Here is a 21,555-nt window from a genome sequence, read left to right on the forward strand (position 1 = left end):
TAGAAACTCATACAATTGCCTGATTATCTTTTTTTCCATCCAATGAACATATCATGAGCATAAATATGTTTTTAAAATCACCAATCCAACAAGATTGGAATAATGCCTCAGAATGCACATATTATATTTTCCTTCTTTAGGTTAGGCTAACTTTAATATACCCACTCCTATTTTTATGTGTATGGACATTCTTTTACCATTTTAATTTGTGTTGATAGCAAAGTGATTAAATATTTTAAGAATGGAAAAACATAAATGCTAAATGAAGGCAAATAATCATCAACATTTTTTGCTTTTTAACAGGCCATTGGTTAGCTTAGAAAAGAATTAGTAAAATGATGTAGATTCACATGTTTTCCAGTGAGCTCAGTGGTGAATGTCAACTTATTCAAACAGGCAAGGAAACAATCACTGACTGCAATTAAAGTAACATTTGGAGATGTTTGGATGTATAAAGACAAAGGGTTATAGAGAGCAGTCAAAAATAGTCTTAAGTAAAAGCAAAACTTATATGATTGAAAATATATAGTAGTACATGGACTAAATAATGTACATTTAGGTGCATTTACATCCTTTCAGGAGAAACTGATAATAGAGCATAAAATGTATCTATATCAATGGTTCTCAACCTTTCTAATGCTGTGACCCTTCATACACTTCCTCATGTTGTGGTGACCCCCCCCAATCATAAAATTATTTTTGTTGCTACTTCATCATGATCATTTTGCTACTGTTATGAATTGCGCGACCCTGTTAAAGGGTAGTTCAACTCCCAAAGGGGTCACAACCCACAGGTTGAGAACCACTGAATATTAATCCATACATAGGGGTTCAATTTACTTAGAGATCTAAGGTGGTCTTGACCCAAACCATGGTACTTTCAATTCTCTCATATGCATGTGAAAATTGGACATGGAATAAGGAAAACTGAGGAAGAATCAATGCATGTGAACTATAGTGCTGGCAAACAATCTCAAAAGTGCCATGGACTGCCAAAAGATCAAATAGGTATGTCTTGGGAGAAGTACAGCCAGAATGATCGTTGGAGAAACATGGTAGAATGAAACGCAGAGTGGAGACTTCTAAAAAACTTTTCTTCAGAATTTCAGTAAGATAAATAGAGAAAACACACATTTGGGGATTTTTGCTAAGAAATATACCAAGATATTTCATATTATATATTTTAATTTAGTTTTCTTTTATTTTGAGTTTTAGAAAAAGCCAATCAGTTTTAATAACCACACCATCTATCTTAAATTTAAATACAGAGAGATGGGCACTTACTTGATTTTCATAGTTAAAATCTAAAAAGCTCTTCCAGTGGGATAATCCAATTTCTGTTATAATACCCTAAAAATTCATAATAATAAACAGTCGAAAGTAATATAGAAAAGAAACATGATATTTAAAACCAGAAAATTATATGTTTGCTCCTAAAGGAGTTCAAGATCTTGTGATCTGGGTGTCATTAAAAGTAATCCCTCAAATCTAGAGTTAAAATGTTAGTTATATAAGTAACTGAGTTATATGATTAAGTTTAGAAAAATAACTTCAGTTATTTTAAGAACTAAGTAACGTATTAACTAAATAATCATCATTCCAAGTACAAAATAACTCTTTAATAACTGTAGCTGTCTTTAGGAGCCATGTGGTGGTGTGGTTACCTGTTGGGCTGCTAACCACACGGTTAGCAGTTTGAAAGCATCAGCTACTTTGAAAGATACATGAGAAACTTTCTATTCCCGTGGAGTCAATTTCAGAAACCCCAAGGGGCAACTCTACCCTGTCTTATTTGGAAACTATGAGTTGGAATAGACTTGATGGTAGGGAGACTGGTTTTGGGTTAATAATTTTCTTTATTGCTCTTGCCACTACCACCACCCCTGACACATAAAAGAAAATCTTTATATTTCAAGTCTCTAATCTATTGGAATGAAATATAAGCCGTCATTTCAAGTATGTATCCATCTCCTTTCTTACGCTATAAAATAACAAATTAGAAGTACTTGAGTTCTTCCATTCTTTCTTAGATTGAATCATTTAGTAGGCATTTATTGAGTAGCTACATTGTGTGAGTCAAGCTGGGAGATTTCAAAGGGAAAAGAAAATAATATCAAGTTTTTTATGGCGGAGGGGAAGAGGATTATTGAGAGTTGCTAACATTTCTTACAATATAAATTTGTGAGTAGAACTAAGCATTATTTAACACAATATAAAAGCGAATGCTCAACTTAATTCAAGCATGTTTGTGAGAAACAACTGCATATGTAGCAACATGCCATTTGGGGTTTATAATAAATAAGATATTAGTTAATCAGCTGATTTTTAAAATATGAATTGCAACTGCCAAAAAATTAATATGACTTTGGTATACTGAATTTGAAAGGGAAAAAGAAGAAATAAGTCTTGTAAAAGAGTAAATTAAAAAGTACATTTGGATTGTAGAGTAGTTTATTAAGAAATAAACACATATCTATCAAATAAGACACAAGATGGTATTAGTTGTGATAGATACACTGAACTTGAGGCTGACATGTGGCGTGGAGATTGTAGCAAGTAAAAATATCATATTAGGGCCACAAGGTATGAAACCATGACATTGGGGAGAGAGAAAAAGGAAATAGTTAAGAGATGTTTCTGAAATAACAATGAGTGCTATGAATGACAGAAGAAAATGGTGACAAAAAAAGGACCTTTAGAGATGCAGTCATCACTCAGTGATATAATTTTTGAGACACAGGAAGTTAAGAAGAAGAATGTAAAATTCAGATTAAGGTGATATGAGCGGGAAATAATGTAGGATCATGATGAGCGTTTTCTTCATATATCAGATGAGGAGTGAAGAATAAATCATGTAACCAAAAATTCCCAGTTTAAATGTGTAAGGTTAAAGACAAAGGGGTCAAACAAAGAACCAACCTCACTTCCCTTCAATTGACACTGAATCACAGTGACCAGATAGCACAGAGCAGAACTGCCCCCTCTGGCTTCCAGAGGCCGAACCTCTAATGGGAGTGGAAACCCTCATCTTCCCGACAAGGAGAAGCCAGAGGGTTTGAGGTACTGACTTTGTACTTAGCAACCCAACTTTAACTTCCCTCCCCACCCGGGCATACAGACCGAGGGGTAGAGACATGCTTAAATGTTTTGTATTGAATCAACCTATGCAGGTACAAATCTTATTAACAATATTTAAAAACTTATATTAACATATGGGAACCATATGTAGTGAGAGCTTGGAAACATTGAAGTTAGAAAGAGGGGAAAGGCCAAATGCCAGGGGTGTGGTCAGGAGGGAGAAATAGAGAGGGGCCATGACTGTAAAGAGGGAGAGAAGAAAACACTCAAGCACCTTGGGGAGTGAGAGAAATTGACTGGGACATAAAAGAATATGTCAGGTTCTTTCTTAAACTTTAAGTTTTCAACTTCAATGAATAAATTGAGTTCATAAGGCCTCTGTTGGGCATTTACCATCAAATTGTATTCTAAACCTTATGCTTTCACTCTAAAAATGAATAAATAAATAAGGCAAAACAAGACATTGGCTATGAGCAGATTTCTACTCGTAGTGACCATATAGCCACTGAAACACTCAGGGAAGAGAGCCAACATCAATAACTTTTTCTGTTAAGCAAAATTCAACCTAACCAATATGACAAGGTATTCATTGTACCCGAAGATTAATCTCATGGCATTTGGTTTTATTCATTTTCCATACTTTATTTTTGTAATAATATTTTCTTTACATGGTCATAGATCTGCCTGGTTCTGACTCCATAGATAACAGGGTTAAGCATCGGTGGCACAATAACATACAGATTAGCCAGAAGTATATGGATATAACGGGGAACATTTCTGCCAAAACGATGTGTCATAAAGGAAAAGAGGGCTGGAGTGTAGAAAGCAAGAATTACACAAACATGTGAACCACATGTGCTGAGAGACTTGAGCCGGGCTTCACGAGAAGGCAGACGGAAAACAGCACGGAGTATCTGGATATAAGATATAGCAATGGCTATAATGTCAAACACAAGTATAGAAATAGCACCTAAGCCATAGATAATATTGATCTTGATACTTGCACAAGACAAGCGAGCAAGACCCATGTGTTCGCAATAGGTGTGGGGAATAACATGGTTTCCACAGAAGGGTAATCGCAGTATGAGAAATACAAATGGGATAACAGAAATAAGTGATCTCATTAATACACCAAGACCAATTAGAGCAACCACCTTGTTGGTGAGGATGGTGCTATATCGCAGCGGGTTGCAGATGGCCACATAGCGGTCATAAGCCATTGCCAAGAGGACTGCTGACTCCATGCCTGTGAAGTTGTGGATGAAAAACATCTGGGTGAGGCAGGCATCAAACACTATCTCTCTAAGGTTGAACCAGAAGATTCCAAGCATCTTAGGGATGGTAGCTGTGGAGAGACCCAAGTCAATGGTGGCTAACATGGCCAGAAAGTAGAACATGGGTTGGTGCAGGCTGCTCTCTGTCTTGATCACAAAGAGAATCGTGAAGTTCCCTAAGAGTGCAATCACGTACACAGCGCAAAAGGGGAATCCAATCCAGATATGAAGAGTTTCTAGTCCTGGAACCCCCAGCAGTATGAAAAATGAAGGGCGGAAGTTGGTGTCATTGGAAAGGGACATCTCGCTGGGTAATACGTAAGTTCATGGCTTTTGAGCAATTTGCTTGAGCAATTTGCAGGAATCTAGGCAGAACCCTGAAGTTCTGGAGACAAAGAGAAATAAAAATATTAGACACATGCGTAAATTCTCTTCTTCTGTTAATCCACACACTTAGATGAGTATGAACTACAGGGAACGGAAAAGAAGGGATATCTCAATGAAAAAGCTTTGGAGGAATGTATATAACAGATTATCATAAAAGTTCTGCATAATATCTTTACCTTTATTAATATCTGTATTATATATTTTTGCACTGATCTCACTACAGTCTGGTAAGGGTTTTTTTCAGTAATTACTTATTAGTTAACTTCTCTAGTCATCACCAACAAAATTAGGTTAAATTTTAACAAGCCTAGGTCTCTTCTGGATTTAACACTTGGAGTATAGTGTGTACCTCTGTGAGTACCAGTTGGCATGGATTATTTGAGCGGGTCAGATAATAGCACAGATGTCAACAAACAACATTGGTAATGACTTGTTAATAATCATAATGTCATTAAAAGATATCTTGGAATACTAAACACCACTTTTTAAAGGATTGAAATCAGCCCATGTGTCAATATTTACCTACTTTTACCACAAAACAAAGAATAAAGTAAGGGAGACTTCTTAGCATAATTATTTTTAAATGTGGAGCAATTGAGACCTTAAGAGTTTGAAACACATGGAAAATATATTGAAGAAATAACCAGATTGGGGGGGAAAATCAGTTTGGTCACAAGAGCAAGCTAAATCTACCATTTTCAAAGTAACATAAATGGATTGTTTTTACACATCTTCATATATATTAACATTTATTTGGTTAATATTTCCAAAGTATTCAGTCATGCAATAAATGAAATTGTTTTGTACTAAAATATAAAAATAAAACCTCTTTGGATTCAGATCATTTGAGAATTTGACAGGAGCCAAATTAATTACAATCATAGTTTTGCTAGATCTAGTCATTGCTGTTTGGGAAGCAAAGCTAGAAAGACTAGCATTAATATGAGAAACAGCACAACGTGATGGGGAGTAAATGAACTCCGCACAGCAAAGCTAAGGGCAGGCAATGATCATTCAGATGAGACTCTGTGGAGGTTTCATAGGATTATCAGTGTCTTTCATAAATTTTTGGCCTTTTGTAGAACATTATATACTATTAAAAGCTGTAGAATATTAAATACTATTAAAAGCTGTGATGATGGATAAAAAGTGAGTGAAAATAGGATTTACTCCTTGAGGCAAATATTTTGTGGATAATTAATGTGTCAATAGCTGTCTTACTTATTAAAGAAAAGCTTCTATGTTCTTTAAATCATATCTCTGAAGATTGTGAATCTAGTCTCAGAAAGGCATAAGCAACATCTTTTCCATCATACACATATGCAATATATTTTCACTTCATATCAATTTAATTTAGTCAACAGGTCCAGAGGTAATTATTAAGGGAAAAAATAAGCAATAGATCTGGCTTTTTGTAAGAGAAAAATATGATCCTGCAATCTATGTTTGCAAATTCAGTAATGAGAAAATTATATATCTCTATTCAAATCAATATTGGCTAAAATGAGGCACTGTCTGAGTATCTGGAATATAGCCAAACCATGACAGAGATAAACAGATACCAATAATTGGGAGATAAATACAAAGGAAATTTTGAAGTTGCGTGCTTGATGTCAGTATCAATGAACTGACTAAATCATAAATTGAATGTATTTGTCCTCAGTTTCCACGAAAACAAAAACAAACTAAATTCATTGACACCAAGTCAATGGTGATTCAAAGCGAACCTCCTGTGGGTTTACAAGACTGTAAACAGTTACAGGAGTAAAATCCTTCTCTTGGGAAGCTGCTGCTGGTTTGCAAGTGCAGACCAGAAGGATAGCAGTCCAATGTATAACCACCAATTTGCTATTGATTCTACATCCTGATAGCTTTAAAATGGACTCCAGATTTCCTAGAGCCATGGAGAATCCCGTAACTCTGCTACCCTTCTAAAACCTGTAAGATTGAAACCAAAGATATCCCTGAAGCCTCCTTCAAACCACACAACTGCTTAACGTACCTTGAGTAAAATGCCTCTCTGAAGTGTGTTCTTTTTTAAGATCTACATGGGAATAGATTAGCAACAGAGCCTCAGTGAGAGAAACTTTAGAGGGCAGTGCAGTTTGCTAGTGAGTGAGAACGTCTCAGAAAATGAGGGTAAGAATGCTTAACTCAAATAATGTACTCCATTTTATTAAATGCTGCATGTGTAAATGACAGAATTGGTGTATGTTTTTCTGTTTATATTCTCAACAATAGCAAAATAAAAATTTTTAATGAAATAAAATTACTCAAAATACTAAGTGGAATTAAAAACATTTCATCAATTGATGAATGTATACATAAAATTTGATATATCCTTATAGTGGAATAATACTAGACAATAAAAAATTAAGTACTGAAATATTTTATAATATGAATATACCTGGGAAGCCTTTGGGTTACTGAAAGAATCCAGACATAAATGGGACAATGGGACAATATACTGTTTGAATTCATTTATATAAAATATCCACAATGGGTAATATCACAGGGATACAAATACAAAATAATGATTTACAGGAGCTGAAGTGTGGTGGAAATATGGTTTTATTGATCATTAAGGAGGAAAATTTCTTTTAGAGGTAATAAAGATGGTTAATATAGGTATGTATATATGCCATATACAATATATATAAAGATAGGTGTATTTGGGCCTTGACTTAAATTCTACCTCAGTACAAAAACGGTTTGATCTAATAATGTGGCAATGTAGGATACTCATCTTCCTGACAGGATCGCTGAAAACACAATAGGTGCATAAGCAAATGTAGTGAAGAAAGCTGATGGTGCCAGACTATTAAAAGATACAGCATCTGGGGACTTAAAGGCTTGAAGTCAAACAAGTGGCCATCTAGCATGAAAGTAAGAAAGCCCACAAGGAAGAAGTACCACAGCCTGTGTTATCATGAGGTGTTGACAACAAAAGATATTAGAAGTTCAAAAGCAAATAATCAAACTGACATGAAGGACATAGGCTAGGTGAAGACCCAAAGCCCACCTGTAAAACAATTGGACAGTCCCTCACAGAAGGGATGATGTATCCAGGGTGCAGTATAGTTGTATGATGAAACACACAACTATCCTCTAGTTCCTTAAAATTTCAGGATATCCCTTTACAGAAGGGTCTTGGGTAGGAGATGAGCCAGTCAGGGTGCAGTGTAGCAATGATGAAACATACAAATTTCCTCTAGTTCCTAAATGCTACATGCCCTCCCCCCACTATCATGGTCCCAATTCTACCTTACAAATATGGCTAGACCAGAGGATGTACACTGGTACAGATAGGAACCGGAAACACAGGGAATCCAGGACAGATGATCCCTTCAGGACCAGTGGTGAGAGTAGCAATACTGGAGCGTGGAGGGAAGGTAGGGTAGAAAATGTGGGCCTATTATAAGGATCTACATATAACTTCCTCCCTGGGGGATGGACAAGAAAAAACGTGGGTGAAGGGAGACACCGTGCAGTGTAAGACAAGACAAAATAATAATTTATAAATTATCAAGGTTTCATAAGGAAGGTGGGCGGGGAGTGAGGGGGAAATGAGGACTGATACCAAGGGCTCAAGTAGAAAGCAAATGTTTTGAGAATGATGATTGCAACAAATGTACACATATGCTTGACACAATAGATGGATGTATGGGTTGTGATAAGAGTTGTATGAGCCCCCAATAAAATTATTAAATCTTTTAAAATTCCTCCACCCACTATTATGGCCCTAGTTTTACCTCACTAATCTTGCTAGTCCTGTGTATGTACCATGATACAACCAAGATCTTTTGATGCACGACATTCAAGATGCATTATACCCTCGGAGACAGTAAGGGGAATGTTGACTTCCTGAGGATATGGGAAGAAATGTGGGGAGAGGGAGGAAGGGAGAACAGAGAACTATGATGATTTAATAACCCCAGTCGAAGGGAACAAACCTCAGAATTTAAGGAGAATGGATACATGCGAAGGTATAAGTTACGGCAAAATAATAATATTAATGATAATAATAATGTAATATACTCAGGGTTCAGGGGGCTGGTAGGGTGTGGGAGGGAGGGGATAAAGAGGAGCTGTTATCAAGGAGTTCAAGAAGAAAAGAAAATGTATTGAAAATTATGAGAGCAACCCCTGGCTATGGGCAAAGGAACACCTGATTGGTGGTGGTGCTCTTATACCAGTCAGGGACAGAGCAGACTGGCAGCCCTTTGTTCATCCTAGCTTGATGCCTAGATCGTGGCCACAGATGTTTCATGCTTAGGGCACATAAAAAAAAAGAAAATTATGAGGGCACAATTGTACAATTATGCTTGATTTAATGGAACTATGGACTGTACCAATATCTGTAAGAGCTTCCAATAAAATGCATTTTTTTAATTCCTATGATGATGAATTCACAATTTGTGAATATACTAAAAGTCATTGAATCTATACTTTAAATGGTAAATTGAAGTTAATGAAGCTTTAAGATAAATACATAAATAGTAGAATAGAATAGAAAAAATGGTATGTTTTATATCTCAATCCCTGTATTAAAGTACCATCATTTGGAAGTTCATTATAGTGAGTATGAGACCATGAGCTTTGCAGGCAGACTAATTGTGTTGGAACCTAAATGCATTAATTTTTCACTCTGAAAGTAAAAACCAAGCATTTTTTATCTGTATAAGCTTGCACAAGTAATTTAGCTTGATTTTCACCAGTTCCTGTATTTTATAAAATAGAGATGATGAGGGTAAATATCCGTTGTTGGATTTAAAATTGGTAATTTATAACTATTTTCAAGAAAAGATATTATGTTATTCCACATTGATAAGATATCGGGAAGACTAATTTTCTGAAAAGCACATACAATGAATTCAGGCTGAAATCCAATGGCTTTTTAGCACAATTAGAGAGTTTCTAATAATTGGCCTATTTAATTCCATAAGTTTCATCTTAAGTCTTCTTTCCCAAATACTTACCCCTTGTCACCACTTTATCCCTCCTTTATCTCTTTCTCCATTACCTTGATCTAGGGGTGCGCCAGTGATCTGGGGGACAGGGAAGGCTTGCTAGACTGAGCACCAGGATGGAGCCCTGGCTCTGTCTTCTCTCCCTTTGTCCAATCTTTATTAGTGGACTGCAATTTGATTGGGAGCAATTTCCACTAGAAAATTCCCTAGAGCTAGTTTTACAAATGCCACAGGGTCTCTGAGGATTCCAGATTTTGATTCGACTCTGAGTGAGAGATACAGACCTTTAGGGAGCACTGTTCTCTAATGAAGAAGCCCTAGCGGTGCAATGGTAGCACTTTGACTCTCACCAGAAAGCTGACAGTTCCAATTCAATAGTTCACGCCAAAGAAGGAAGATGTGAAAGTCGGCTTCCTTGAGGAAGCCTGGAACACCACGTTGAGTAGTCCCATTGTCTTACACAGTTAATATGAGTCAGAATTCACTTTATGGAATTAAAGAAATAAAGGCAAAACAGTAAGGCTTCATGGTCACTTTGTTATTTCCAAGGACATTTATTAACTGCATGTTAGACACTATGATTGATACAGCATATTCTCCCGTGATCCTTGACCATCATTTAAAGATGTGGCATAGTTATGGGTTCATGAACAAGGACACCTTATGAGAAAATATCTGCTTTAGTTGTAGCTCTAACAGTTTTCTAACTAAAGCAACATTGGATAGGTTATTAAACTCTTAACTTTACACAGTCCCGTTGTTGTTTTATTTTGTTTCAGTTACTTCATCTGTTTGTCTACCACAACTGATCGTTCAATCTTAGTTCATTTCAGAATGCTGTCATGTACTCTTTCAAATATTTTAGACTTTTAATGTTGTGATTAAATTTGTAAGTGTTTATTTAATGTTCAAAATGCCACTAAGTCTAGCAGATGTACAAGTTGTATTTTGGACTTAATGTCTCACTTCGATGGCAGCTTGTTTGAAGGCAAGCCTTTAAGATTCCAGAAGCGATTCTTCTTATAGCTGGGCACCATCTAGTTTCTTCCCCACACTTTGCTATAGAACCATGTTGTCTAAATATAAATCATTTATAATCCAGTCAACTTCATTTCAAAAGTAATATTTTTCTTTATATTTCCTCTCCTGTGATTAATTTTACAACTTTTTAAACCTAGACTGAGTCAATAAGCTTTCATTGCAAGCAAAATATCCTAGAATAATTGTGAAATAATCATATATAGCACTACACAATTGCATAGTTGTCAAAAACAAACTGTGGAACCACATATCTTGTTTGGAATCAAAGTCTAAGATGTGTGACCTTAGATAAAGTGGAAATGAATTTCAGACTAAATTTCCCCATGTGTTAAATAAGAATTAAAATAGAGTGCACATCATAGAATTGTTAGAATTACATTAAGTAATATACAGTGTTTGGAACTGTGTCTGATACATAGGGATTGCTTGTAGAAGCCTGATTACTAACTGATTTCAAAGGAATTGTTTTCTTTATTAGTTATGCAGTCAAGACAGTCCTGATTTGATATAACATAAATGTTTAATCACTTCTTTTTTGCTCTTGATCAATAATTTTTAAAGTGTACCACTTTACATCATAAGATAATAGAACATATACTTACATATAGATTAAAATTAAAATTAAAGTGGGTTTCAAATAGTTTGTAGGAAAATGGAATTGAAAAATCATGGTGTTTTTCTACAAGTTTTTTGGAGTCCTCTTATATAACAGAAAATAATTTTCCCACAATGTGAAAATAATGTGAAAGCAACATTTTATTGTTATTTGTGTAATTATTGTTGTTAATTGTGGCAAAAACTTTCACAACAAAATATTCTCCAATGTAACACCTTTCACATTTATAATTCAGTGTCATTGATTATACTCTTCATGTTGTAAAACTGTTTTTCCAAATTATTCCACCAGCATTAACATAAACTCAAGGTCCCCTAAGCAAAAATATTTCCACCTTGACCCATGACAACCATAGGTCAAATGTTTTCTTCTTCTTCTTCTTTTGCAAAGTCGTTTTCTTGATATAAAATTCAGATATCATGCACATAAATCAGTCTTAAATGATTAATGTTCCATTCTCCCTACTGAATTCATTGTTTACTTCCCAATTTCCTTCACCTTCCCCGTTCCCCCAATGCCCAATAAACCACTGCATTAATTCTTGTCTCCATGTATCCACTCCTTCTATGTGTCAGAAACTGGAAAACCTAACAGAAACAATGAGAAACAAAATGAAGCAGAAAGAATAAAGCAATAACAACAGCAATACCATAAAGAGTAAGAAAGAAAAGACCACTAATAATTTTATTTAAAGCCAGAGAACAACTTTCTGTCATGGAACAAAAGAGAAATATTTAAGCCTAGAGAAAATTCAGGTTTGGTCAAGAATGAGGTTAACTGATCTAGTATATATTATGTTATGGTTCAATCCATCATAATCAAATTTATAATAATATCAGTCTGATAGTACAGCTGTTCAAATCTCCTGTGTCTACAGATGATCTGGCAGCTTAATCTGACTAGATATTCTGCAGATGGATTTTGCATTCCCACTGTCCTCCATCGACTTCTACAAATTTTGTGTTCACAATAAAACCAGTCATCATATTTGGATTTTTTAAATGTCATCTTTGGATCACACAGGCTGGTGTGCTTCTTCAATGTGGTCTTACTTGCTGCCTCCTTAGATGGCTGCTTGTTTGTATATAAGTCTTTAAGACTCCAGACATTTTTGAATTTATAGCACCATCTGAGAAAGTAATGTTCTTCAACCCAAAGTAGCACTAGTTTCTGACACCACAAATATAAAAATAGCTTACATTTAAAATATATTTTATGTGTCAGATCCAGTGTTAAATCTTTGGCTTAAATCATGTCTTCTTACAAGTTTTCCTCTAGTTTAGCGATGAGCCAATTCTGAATGCTATAGAGCTAATATTGGTAAGTAAAGTACCAACTCACAAGCCATAAAAAAAAAAGTACAAGCCCTGACCGACCTCAATTGACCATCCTCTGTTCCCTTTTCACACTCTGTATTAATTATACTGCTTTACCTCACATGCAAATATGCAAATAAAGGTTTTATAAAAATTGTTTTGCAATTTTCATAGTAGTTCCTCTTCATGAAAAGCATGCTATGCGGTATGTATAAAAATCATATTAACTATGATGCCATTCCTGAGCAATGATTTCTTCCGTTGACAGAATTAACTTCTCCTTATACTCTCTCTGTAGCATTTGTTTTTTCTTTCATTGTACAGATACTGTTTTCCTAACAAACCTAGAACCATTGGAATGTGCTGGCAATCAAATTCTCAGCCAAAGTGTGCAAATAATTGAGAAATTATTATAGGAACAATTAGGGAATCAAATAAATAATTTGCTATACATAAATGTGCATCCAGCATTGTCTTCAAAATATATATTGCTACTCGAAATGACATGAGATATATTTAATGGAGTTTATTTACTTTCATGTATGTGGAGTTTCAGTATTGCTGGAATTATAAGGACTGAATTTTGGAGTATCAAATCAAGAAGGGAAAGAATGTCGATGAAGAGAAGCATTTAATTACTGGACCTCCTGTTTTATTTTTAAATTCTTGCATCAAAATCTTCCCGATATTTTTACTATATCAGCACCATCATCACCATGATAGCTCCACGTGTGGTTCCTATGATCCTTCTGACAATTCATCCCTCTGAGCACTTAGCTCATAGAGGAAAATACTCTTTTTAAAAAAAACCAGGTGGTCCAGTTAATCAATAAATAAACTCAAGAAAATAAATGAATGCATATTTTTCCTCAACTCATGAAGTACTTGTAACATTGGTAAGTCTTCTTCCCTTTCCATATGAAATCGGTAATGCAGTTTTTCATTTTTTGAAGAATGATGCTGGGATTTGGATTTAGATTGCATTGCATTGGTACTATTGACATATTTACAATATTGTTTTCCAATCAACAAATACAGCATCTTCTTCCATTTGTGTAGATCCCTTTGGTTTCTTATAGTAATGTTCTGTAGTTTTTTTTGTACAGGTCTTTTGTTTTTTTTGTTAGGTTTATTCCTAGGTACTTCAGCTATTGTGTGGCTATTATGAATGGTACTGATTCCTTGAAATCTTTTTCTGTATTCCCATCACCGTTATATAGAAATCCAATTGATTCCTGCTTGTTAATCTGTATACTGTAGCTTTTAGTATACAATTGCCTGTTGCTGTATTTATGCAACCATTTGAAAATATCTAAAACAAAATTTTCTTTGCATATGATACAAAGGATATTTTTTTATAATTTCAAACTTATTTTTAATTACTTTTATTAATTAAATATAGATATCTAGGTATCTGTCTATCAAATTTCGTGCCATTGGGAAATAGGGGTTTCCAGGACTGGGTAGGAATGACGAGGCTACAATGGTGGTGATTATTGTAATTCACCTTGCTCTACTTAAATTACCTCTGCTTTTTTTTTCCTGACCTATAGTCAGCTACTCTAACAGACTGGGTTGTTTGCGTGATGGTTGACATTGTTCAGGCTGAGGAGATTGCAATTGTCCATTGATTATAATCATCGGCATGGAACTATCAAAAGACCCTTACCTGATGCTGACTTTCAGTTATACTATATTTTGCTATTCTTGTATAACAGAAATTCTGGCATATTATCATAATTGGGATCATTTACCATAACCTTAGAATAACTCCATCATTTATTTTAAACTCTGGGAGGTCTGAATGCTTTACACTCAACTGATATCCTGGATCTAGAGTTCCTAACTGTCCACTGGCACTGTGGGGGAAAGGCCTAACATTCCATAAAGATCACCGCCAGGAAAACGATAAGATACAGTTCTCCTCTGTTACACATGGGTCGCCACAAGTCAGAGTCCACTGCATTAGAATGGGTGAAAGTTTCCCAATCAAACTCCAACATAAATAAATGCAGTGATAAACCAAACTCGCTTTAATTCGGTCACTTATGACTCATAGTGACACTATAGGACAGAGTACAAATGTTACTGTGGATTTATGACATACTAAAACGTTAAAGCATAAAAAGCCTCATATATTCCCCCCACCCCCAAAGTAACTGGTGGGTTCAATGTGCTGCACTTCAGTTAGTAGATCCACAAGTATTCAATTACATTTCCAGGAGTCCCTTATTAAAACTAAAAAGCCAAGCCCATTTGATTAACTCAATTCTAATTCCCAGTGAAGGGAACTGAGGTTTCTGACTGTAAATATTTACAGGAGCTTCCCAAAGGTGCTGGTGAGTTTGACACACCTAGGTGTCCAGCACATACCTGGCAGTGCCACTCGGGCTCAGTAGGCTGTAAGATCAGTTTCAATTTCTCCTGAACCTGTGTCTTAGTGAATGCAATCACTCTCTAGGAATCAGGATCTGCAACCAACAGAACAAAGGTTGTGGTGTTAGGAAGCACAAATTGCTCATGTGAATGATTGACAGTGTTGGTGAGAAAGGTTAATCCTACCTTCATCTCTTATTTCAGAATTCATTTACTCTCCTTCATACATTGGGGATGCAGCCTCACAGCTCAGCTATTGACTGGCATCTCCCAAATGGCTTTCTCTCTCTGATTCAAAGCTAGATTAGAAATTAGTATTTTAAGACAGTAGGCTTTTGAAAAGTCCCTGTAGGGAATTCCCTTTTGAAAATTTCTCCAAGGGAAAAGCAGTGCAAATATAAAAACCCAGGACAGGGGGGCCAAACAGAGGCAGCACTTCACTGTGGTGCTCAGACTGGTGAGTTTTCCCTGTCTCCCAACTGACTAGATTACCTAGGTAAAAGACAGGACAGGGAAAGGGGGTATAAGGGAAAGGAGGACACAAGGACAAGATCGGGGAAAGAAGAAAAAGGTGAAACTTAGGGAATGGGTAGAATAACAATTAGAAAGGCTTCTAATATTACAAAAGCCATTAGATTTTAACTTCAACCCATTTGATATACATTTAAGAAAGAACAGTCTGCATAATCTCTAAAGAATGATGAATGACAGCATCAACAAAACATAATTTGAAGTGCTTTAAAGGGTAAATCTGTTTTGAAATGAACTATTAAGTGGCCATTTAAGTTGTCAAATTTGTGTTAAAAAGTAATCATTACAAAGGATGATTATGTATTTTTTCTTATAACTACGTTTGCATTGGTGATTATTGCAAATATTTCACAAAATAAATAAAATGAAACTCTCTCTTTGATCATAGACAGTATACGTATATGTAGAATTATTTTCCTGGTTGTTCGTGATAATGAAAAATACTAACTCTTCAAATAAGTTGTATATTTTCTTAAAGCTCTTAGATTTCTTTATTTCCTAAATAATTTATATGAATATTTAGAAAGTTTGAAATCTAGCAGCAAGCCTTGTACTATTGGTTTTTTTTTTCATTTTAAATCATTTTATTGGGGCCTCCCACAACTCATTCCAATCTATACATACATCAACTGTGAACATTCGTTGCCCTAATCATTCTCAAAACATTTGCTCTCCACTTAAGCCCTTGGCATCAGCTCCTCATTTTTTTCCTTCCCTCCCCGCAGCTCCTTCCCTCATGAACCTTTGATAATTTATAAAGTATCATCATTTCATATTTTACACTGTCATTAGCTGTATTCAAGCAGCTTAACTTATGGTAACTCCATGTACACCCCAAGGTAATGCTGAACAGTCCTGCAGCATTTTTAAGATCACTGGTACGTTGACATCTGTTGTCTTACCACTGTGTATGTTGAGTGACTTCTAACCTTTTGGGTTCATTTTCCAATATTCTGGCATTTCATATAACAGCATGCTGTGATGCTCAAGGCTTACTTTTGCTAATATTCAGAAGTTTATTACTAGATCTTTCTACTTGAACAGTACTCGTATGGAAGCTCAGCAAATCCTGCCCAGCACAAGTGAGACTGCTGGGTTTTGAAATATCTGTGGCAGCAGAATAGTAGCATACCAGCCATCACTGTTGAACAGGTCGACAGTCCAGAGGCAGTGTTCCTTAGCTACTTTATATTTAGTGTTAAAAGAACCAAAATCAAAGTTAAAAATTAAAAGGGAGTTTTTGTAGTAATAATGACGATGGCTAGTGAAAATTAACTACCTAATATGTCAGATGTCACCTCTCTTTACAGCTTTGTTTATAATGAATGTCAAGTCTATATCATTACTTTCATATAACAATGCATAGCTTTTTATGATAATATTATTTTATCTTTATGTTTCTAATTCTAGGATTTTATCTTGTGCCCTTCAGACTGGGTAAGCACACATTTGTAACCGTGGACTTATGCATTACCATATAGAATGTTCCCTACAAATGACACCCAATTCCATCCTTCATCTTTTTTACTGCTGGGGATCCCAGGAATGGAAACACTGCACGTCTGGATTGGATTCCCCTTTTGCGCTGTGTACGTGATTGCACTCTTAGGGAACTGCACGATTCTCTTTGTGATCAAGACAGAGAGCAGCCTGCACCAACCCATGTTCTACTTTCTGGCCATGTTAGCCACCATTGACTTGGGACTCTCCACAGCTACCATCCCCAAGATGCTTGGCATCTTCTGGTTCAACCTTAGAGAGATAGTGTTTGATGCTTGCCTCACCCAGATGTTTTTCATCCACAACTTCACTGGCTTAGAATCAGCAGTTCTCTTGGCAATGGCTTATGACCGCTATGTGGCCATCTGCAACCCATTGCGGTATAGCACCATCCTCACCAACAAGGTTGTTTTTCTGATTGGTCTTGGAGTAGTAGTAAGAAATTTTATTGCCGTCATTCCATTTGTATTTCTCATATTGAGATTGCCCTTTTGTGGGAATCATATCATTCCTCACACTTATTGTGAGCACATGGGTCTTGCTCGCCTCTCTTGTGCCAGTATTAAGATTAATATTATTTATGGCTTATGTGCCATTTGTAATCTAGTGTTTGACATCACAGCCATCGCTATCTCGTATGCCCACATACTCTGTGCTGTATTCCGTCTACCTTCGCGTGAAGCCCGACTCAAATCTCTCAGCACATGTGGTTCTCACGTTGTCGTTATCCTGGCCTTTTACACACCAGCTCTTTTTTCCTTCATGACCCATCGCTTCGGTCGGAATGTCCCCCGTTATATCCACATACTTCTGGCTAATCTCTATGTCATAGTGCCACCGATGCTTAACCCTGTGATCTATGGAGTCAGAACCAAGCAGATCTATGACTGTGTGAAAAAAATATTAATACACAAATAAGGAATGCGAAAGCAGGAACGCTTAATTCTAATGAGAATCAACATGAACTTTTAGGACTCGTCAGGCAAGAAATGCTTTATCAGAAGTGATATGATCAACGTGCATTTACAATTATTCCTTTATGTAAGTGGTTCTCAGTACATGAAATTTCCACCTGTATTTCAGTCACTTCTCCTGTTAATCTTGTGGGCTTCGCTTTCCCATATGTTAATTTACCATTTACTTATTTCAATGTATTTTTGAAATTTGATATAAAATACTGGTACACATTGTTGCTAGATTAAGTTATGTTTCATTAAGCTCTTTTTAACATTAATATAATTAATATTAATTTTAAATTACCTCTTTTGTTACAATTTCATGTGCTAGAATTACAGTAGTGATTTTCCACGTTCCTGATGGCATAGAATTTACAGCTATTACAATTAGTCAACTTTCTTAAGTTACAAAATTTCACCTTTCTGAATTGTTTTTATATATTATCATGATTTTCAGTTACAAGAAGCATCTAAATTCTATTTTAAATATCTAATAATTTTAGGCTTCTGAAGTATCTGCACTTTAAAATATACCACACATGGAAAATTTAGGATAGTTATTCTTGATCTTCTGTTTAATGTACTATCATATATTTGATATCTATTAGTCCCTCCAAACTTGTGAATCTTTCTTATTCAATGCTTTTTCTCTTGTGATTGCTGGGTTTACCATTACTTCATATATAATTTGGTTAATTTAATATATATCATTTTACACTTATTTTAGTCAATGACATAGACTTTCACATAACATTTTATATTTAATGAAAATTAGCAGTATTATATCTTTAGGGTAATGAGAGGATTTTAGAGCTACTTTTAGAGCCATTTTATTGCTTGTCTCTACTTTCTGACATATAATATTTTTGGTGTACTTTGCTTCCTACAGAATGTAAGCCATATCTACACCATGGTTATGATTTTATAGTGTATATTCATTTAAAAGTTGGTGTACATTTACTACCTCAATGTTGCTCATTTCTTCATGCATCTATAAACTCCCATCTGTAACAAATTTATTTATGCAGGAGAAATAAACCCCCAAGATATTGTTTGCTGTATATTTGCCTATTTTTAATTCCATGAAATGGCATTATAGAATTATTTTAATGTTATTTTGAAGTAAGGATTTTTAGCATAGTTGTAACTTGGCTTATTAGTGATTTCTCTTTAAATCTTTTGAAATATTATTAATGAGTTTTGCCCTCCGCTTTTGGTTGAGAAGATAGCAAACTTTTTTTTTATCTGGCAGCAGATAATCTTAATGTTGTTTTATTAATTATTTTCATTTATAGTTTACTCTTTTTTCATGGTGTGTTAATCTGGGTAGACTAGAGAAGCAAATTCATAAACACACATATGTATATAAAGGAAAGATTTATATATAAGAGCAATTGAACATTGAGAATACATCCCAGCCCAGTCCAGTCCAAGGCCATAAGTCTGATATTAGCCAATGTGTCCAATACTAATCTATAAAGTCCTTTTCAGACTCACAAAACAAATGCAATGAAGCCAAATACAGAACAATCACAAGCCAGTGGGTAGAAAGTCTTTGGGTCCAGTGGTATTATAAGCATCTCAGTGCTGGCAGGAGTCTCTCTGTGACTTCTCAGGCCTCTGAGGTCTTGATGCATCCATGTGGCTTGTCTTCTGCAATGTCTCCCAGGGAATAGCAGAGAGACAGAGGTGTCTTCTGCCTTCAAGAAGGAAGTACCAGATATCCCAGAATTCTCAGAAGAAGCCCTTGCCCACACAGAAGTCTCATTGTCTATCTCAAGATTGACAGCCTAGACTCCAGCCCTACAATCTTAATCCTTAAATTATCACCAGATTAGTCAACTATCACATATGGATTTATGTTTGTTTTTCTTTTTACAATTTATTTGCTAATTAAATATTAGAGTTAACTTTTTTTGAAAGATACACAAAATATCTATTTTCATAAATACCCCCCACTCCATTCTATATGTGCTTTCTTATTTGATTTACAATTGCAGGGACAGACTTTTCCATTTACTTTACTATATCAATAATTTGCAATTATATCTATCTAATATCCTTGAGAACTGTTTTATACTGCATAGTCTATTTTCCCAGCTTCCCATAATTTTTATGTATGCATTTAAATCAGCCTGCATTTGCTTTATGATGTTCCTAAATTCCTTATATTTTTTCCTAATTTCAAGACCTCTTCCAATTGTTTTAATGTTATATTTTGTACTTTAAGTATATCCTTTTAAAAAACTGTTACCATATTCTGTATCTGAATTGTGAATATTACTGTATTATCTATATTTTCTTTACTTAGATATTATCATTCCTCATTATATGCTCTTTAAATATTATATAATATTGACAACATTATTTTATTTAGTCTCAAGATTTAACTGGATATTTTAGATTATTTTACATGTTGTGCTTTTAAAATATAGACATTATTTTAGAATTAGAAAAATAAAATATTCCTTCAGAACACTTTTCATTAATCCACTCTTATAGAAGATTAAGGATTTCTGAATCCCTTCAATTCCAGTAGTGCCTCATTCTTACTCTCATGGTTTAGCATTTCAAAGTTCAGGTCAATAGGTAGATTATTTCCAGTTACTCTTCTTTGCAGATATTGATTTTCCATTGTAATCTTTATCCAATAAAACTATTCACATTTCTGATCAGGCTTCCATCCCCTCAACTTGCTGATTCGTAATGGGCAATTATTCCAGAGATAATGACATCTCATTCGTTAGACACGGTCTCCATGCATTTCTCCTTTCCTATAACTTTACTCTGTGACTATTTACTGGTTTGATTCTTTTTTGCCTTCAGATATATTTAGTTTTGTTTTCTAGTTTACTTTCATGTAAAAACTCTTCCAGTTTCTGTAATTCAACAAAATTAAACTATGTTCTTCTATCAAATCAGTACCATAATTATTTACTAGACTTTTAAATTTAACTTTTGAAATGTTTCTAAATCTGAACCATCATGGGTTTTTATCACACCATGATTCCCATTTCTGTATTGCTCTTTGGGATGCTGTTATTAGTTGCCTTCATGATTTTTCTGACTCATGCCAAGACCATGTATAACAGAACGAAATGTTTCATGGTCCTGTACCAATTCCCAATGGTTGTTATCGCAGGTGCATTATTTTGAGCACTGTGTATATTGAGTGCCTTCCAGCATGATAGGGTGAGGCTGCAGTATTGCTTTCCTGGTACTATACAGGCTAATTTTCTGCTGTGGTGCATAGCGTCTCCACTGACTATTTTCTCCCCCCTCCCACTTTGACCATATTTTCAAAAGTAGATCACCAGGATTTTCTCCCCTAAGCTGTCTTAGTCCGAAAGTTCTTTTGAAATCTACCCATCATGACCCTACCTATACTTAAAATGACAGTAGCTTAACTTCCAGCATGATATTTAGAAGCAAGGTTAACAGTTAACAGAATGGCAGATAGGTGGTGTTATGGCAGAATAATGAACTGCTGACAGTATATCCAATTAACTA

At 35.2% G+C, this 21,555-nt stretch overlaps 2 protein-coding genes and 1 non-coding gene across 3 annotated transcripts; 2 read left to right on the forward strand and 1 right to left on the reverse strand.

The window, feature by feature from the left end:
* Positions 1 to 3,719: 3,719 nt before the first annotated feature.
* Positions 3,720 to 4,661, reverse strand: LOC142446871 (olfactory receptor 52E2-like). Its single transcript, XM_075548605.1, has one exon. It carries the CDS (start codon positions 4,653 to 4,655, stop codon positions 3,720 to 3,722), a length of 936 nt encoding a protein of 311 aa, XP_075404720.1. The 5' UTR covers positions 4,656 to 4,661.
* Positions 4,662 to 8,880: 4,219 nt separating this feature from the next.
* Positions 8,881 to 9,024, forward strand: LOC142447741 (small nucleolar RNA SNORA48). Its single transcript, XR_012784398.1, has one exon. It is a non-coding gene; the product is annotated as a small nucleolar RNA SNORA48 (small nucleolar RNA).
* An 8,047-nt stretch (positions 9,025 to 17,071) lies between these two features.
* On the forward strand, positions 17,072 to 18,007 carry LOC142446872 (olfactory receptor 52E2). Its single transcript, XM_075548606.1, has one exon. The coding sequence runs from the start codon at positions 17,072 to 17,074 to the stop codon at positions 18,005 to 18,007; it is 936 nt and encodes a 311-aa protein (XP_075404721.1).
* The last annotated feature ends 3,548 nt before the right edge of the window (positions 18,008 to 21,555 follow it).

The sequence above is a fragment of the Tenrec ecaudatus genome, chromosome 4 (genome assembly GCF_050624435.1).
Source record: "Tenrec ecaudatus isolate mTenEca1 chromosome 4, mTenEca1.hap1, whole genome shotgun sequence".
Lineage (NCBI taxonomy): Eukaryota > Metazoa > Chordata > Mammalia > Afrosoricida > Tenrecidae > Tenrec > Tenrec ecaudatus.

What these genes read in the sequence shown, in the direction of transcription:
- LOC142446872 (XM_075548606.1), top strand. Translation starts at nt 17,072, where the DNA reads ATGTTCCCTACAAATGACACCCAATTCCATCCTTCATCTTTTTTACTG.
- LOC142446871 (XM_075548605.1), bottom strand. Translation starts at nt 4,655, where the DNA reads ATGTCCCTTTCCAATGACACCAACTTCCGCCCTTCATTTTTCATACTG.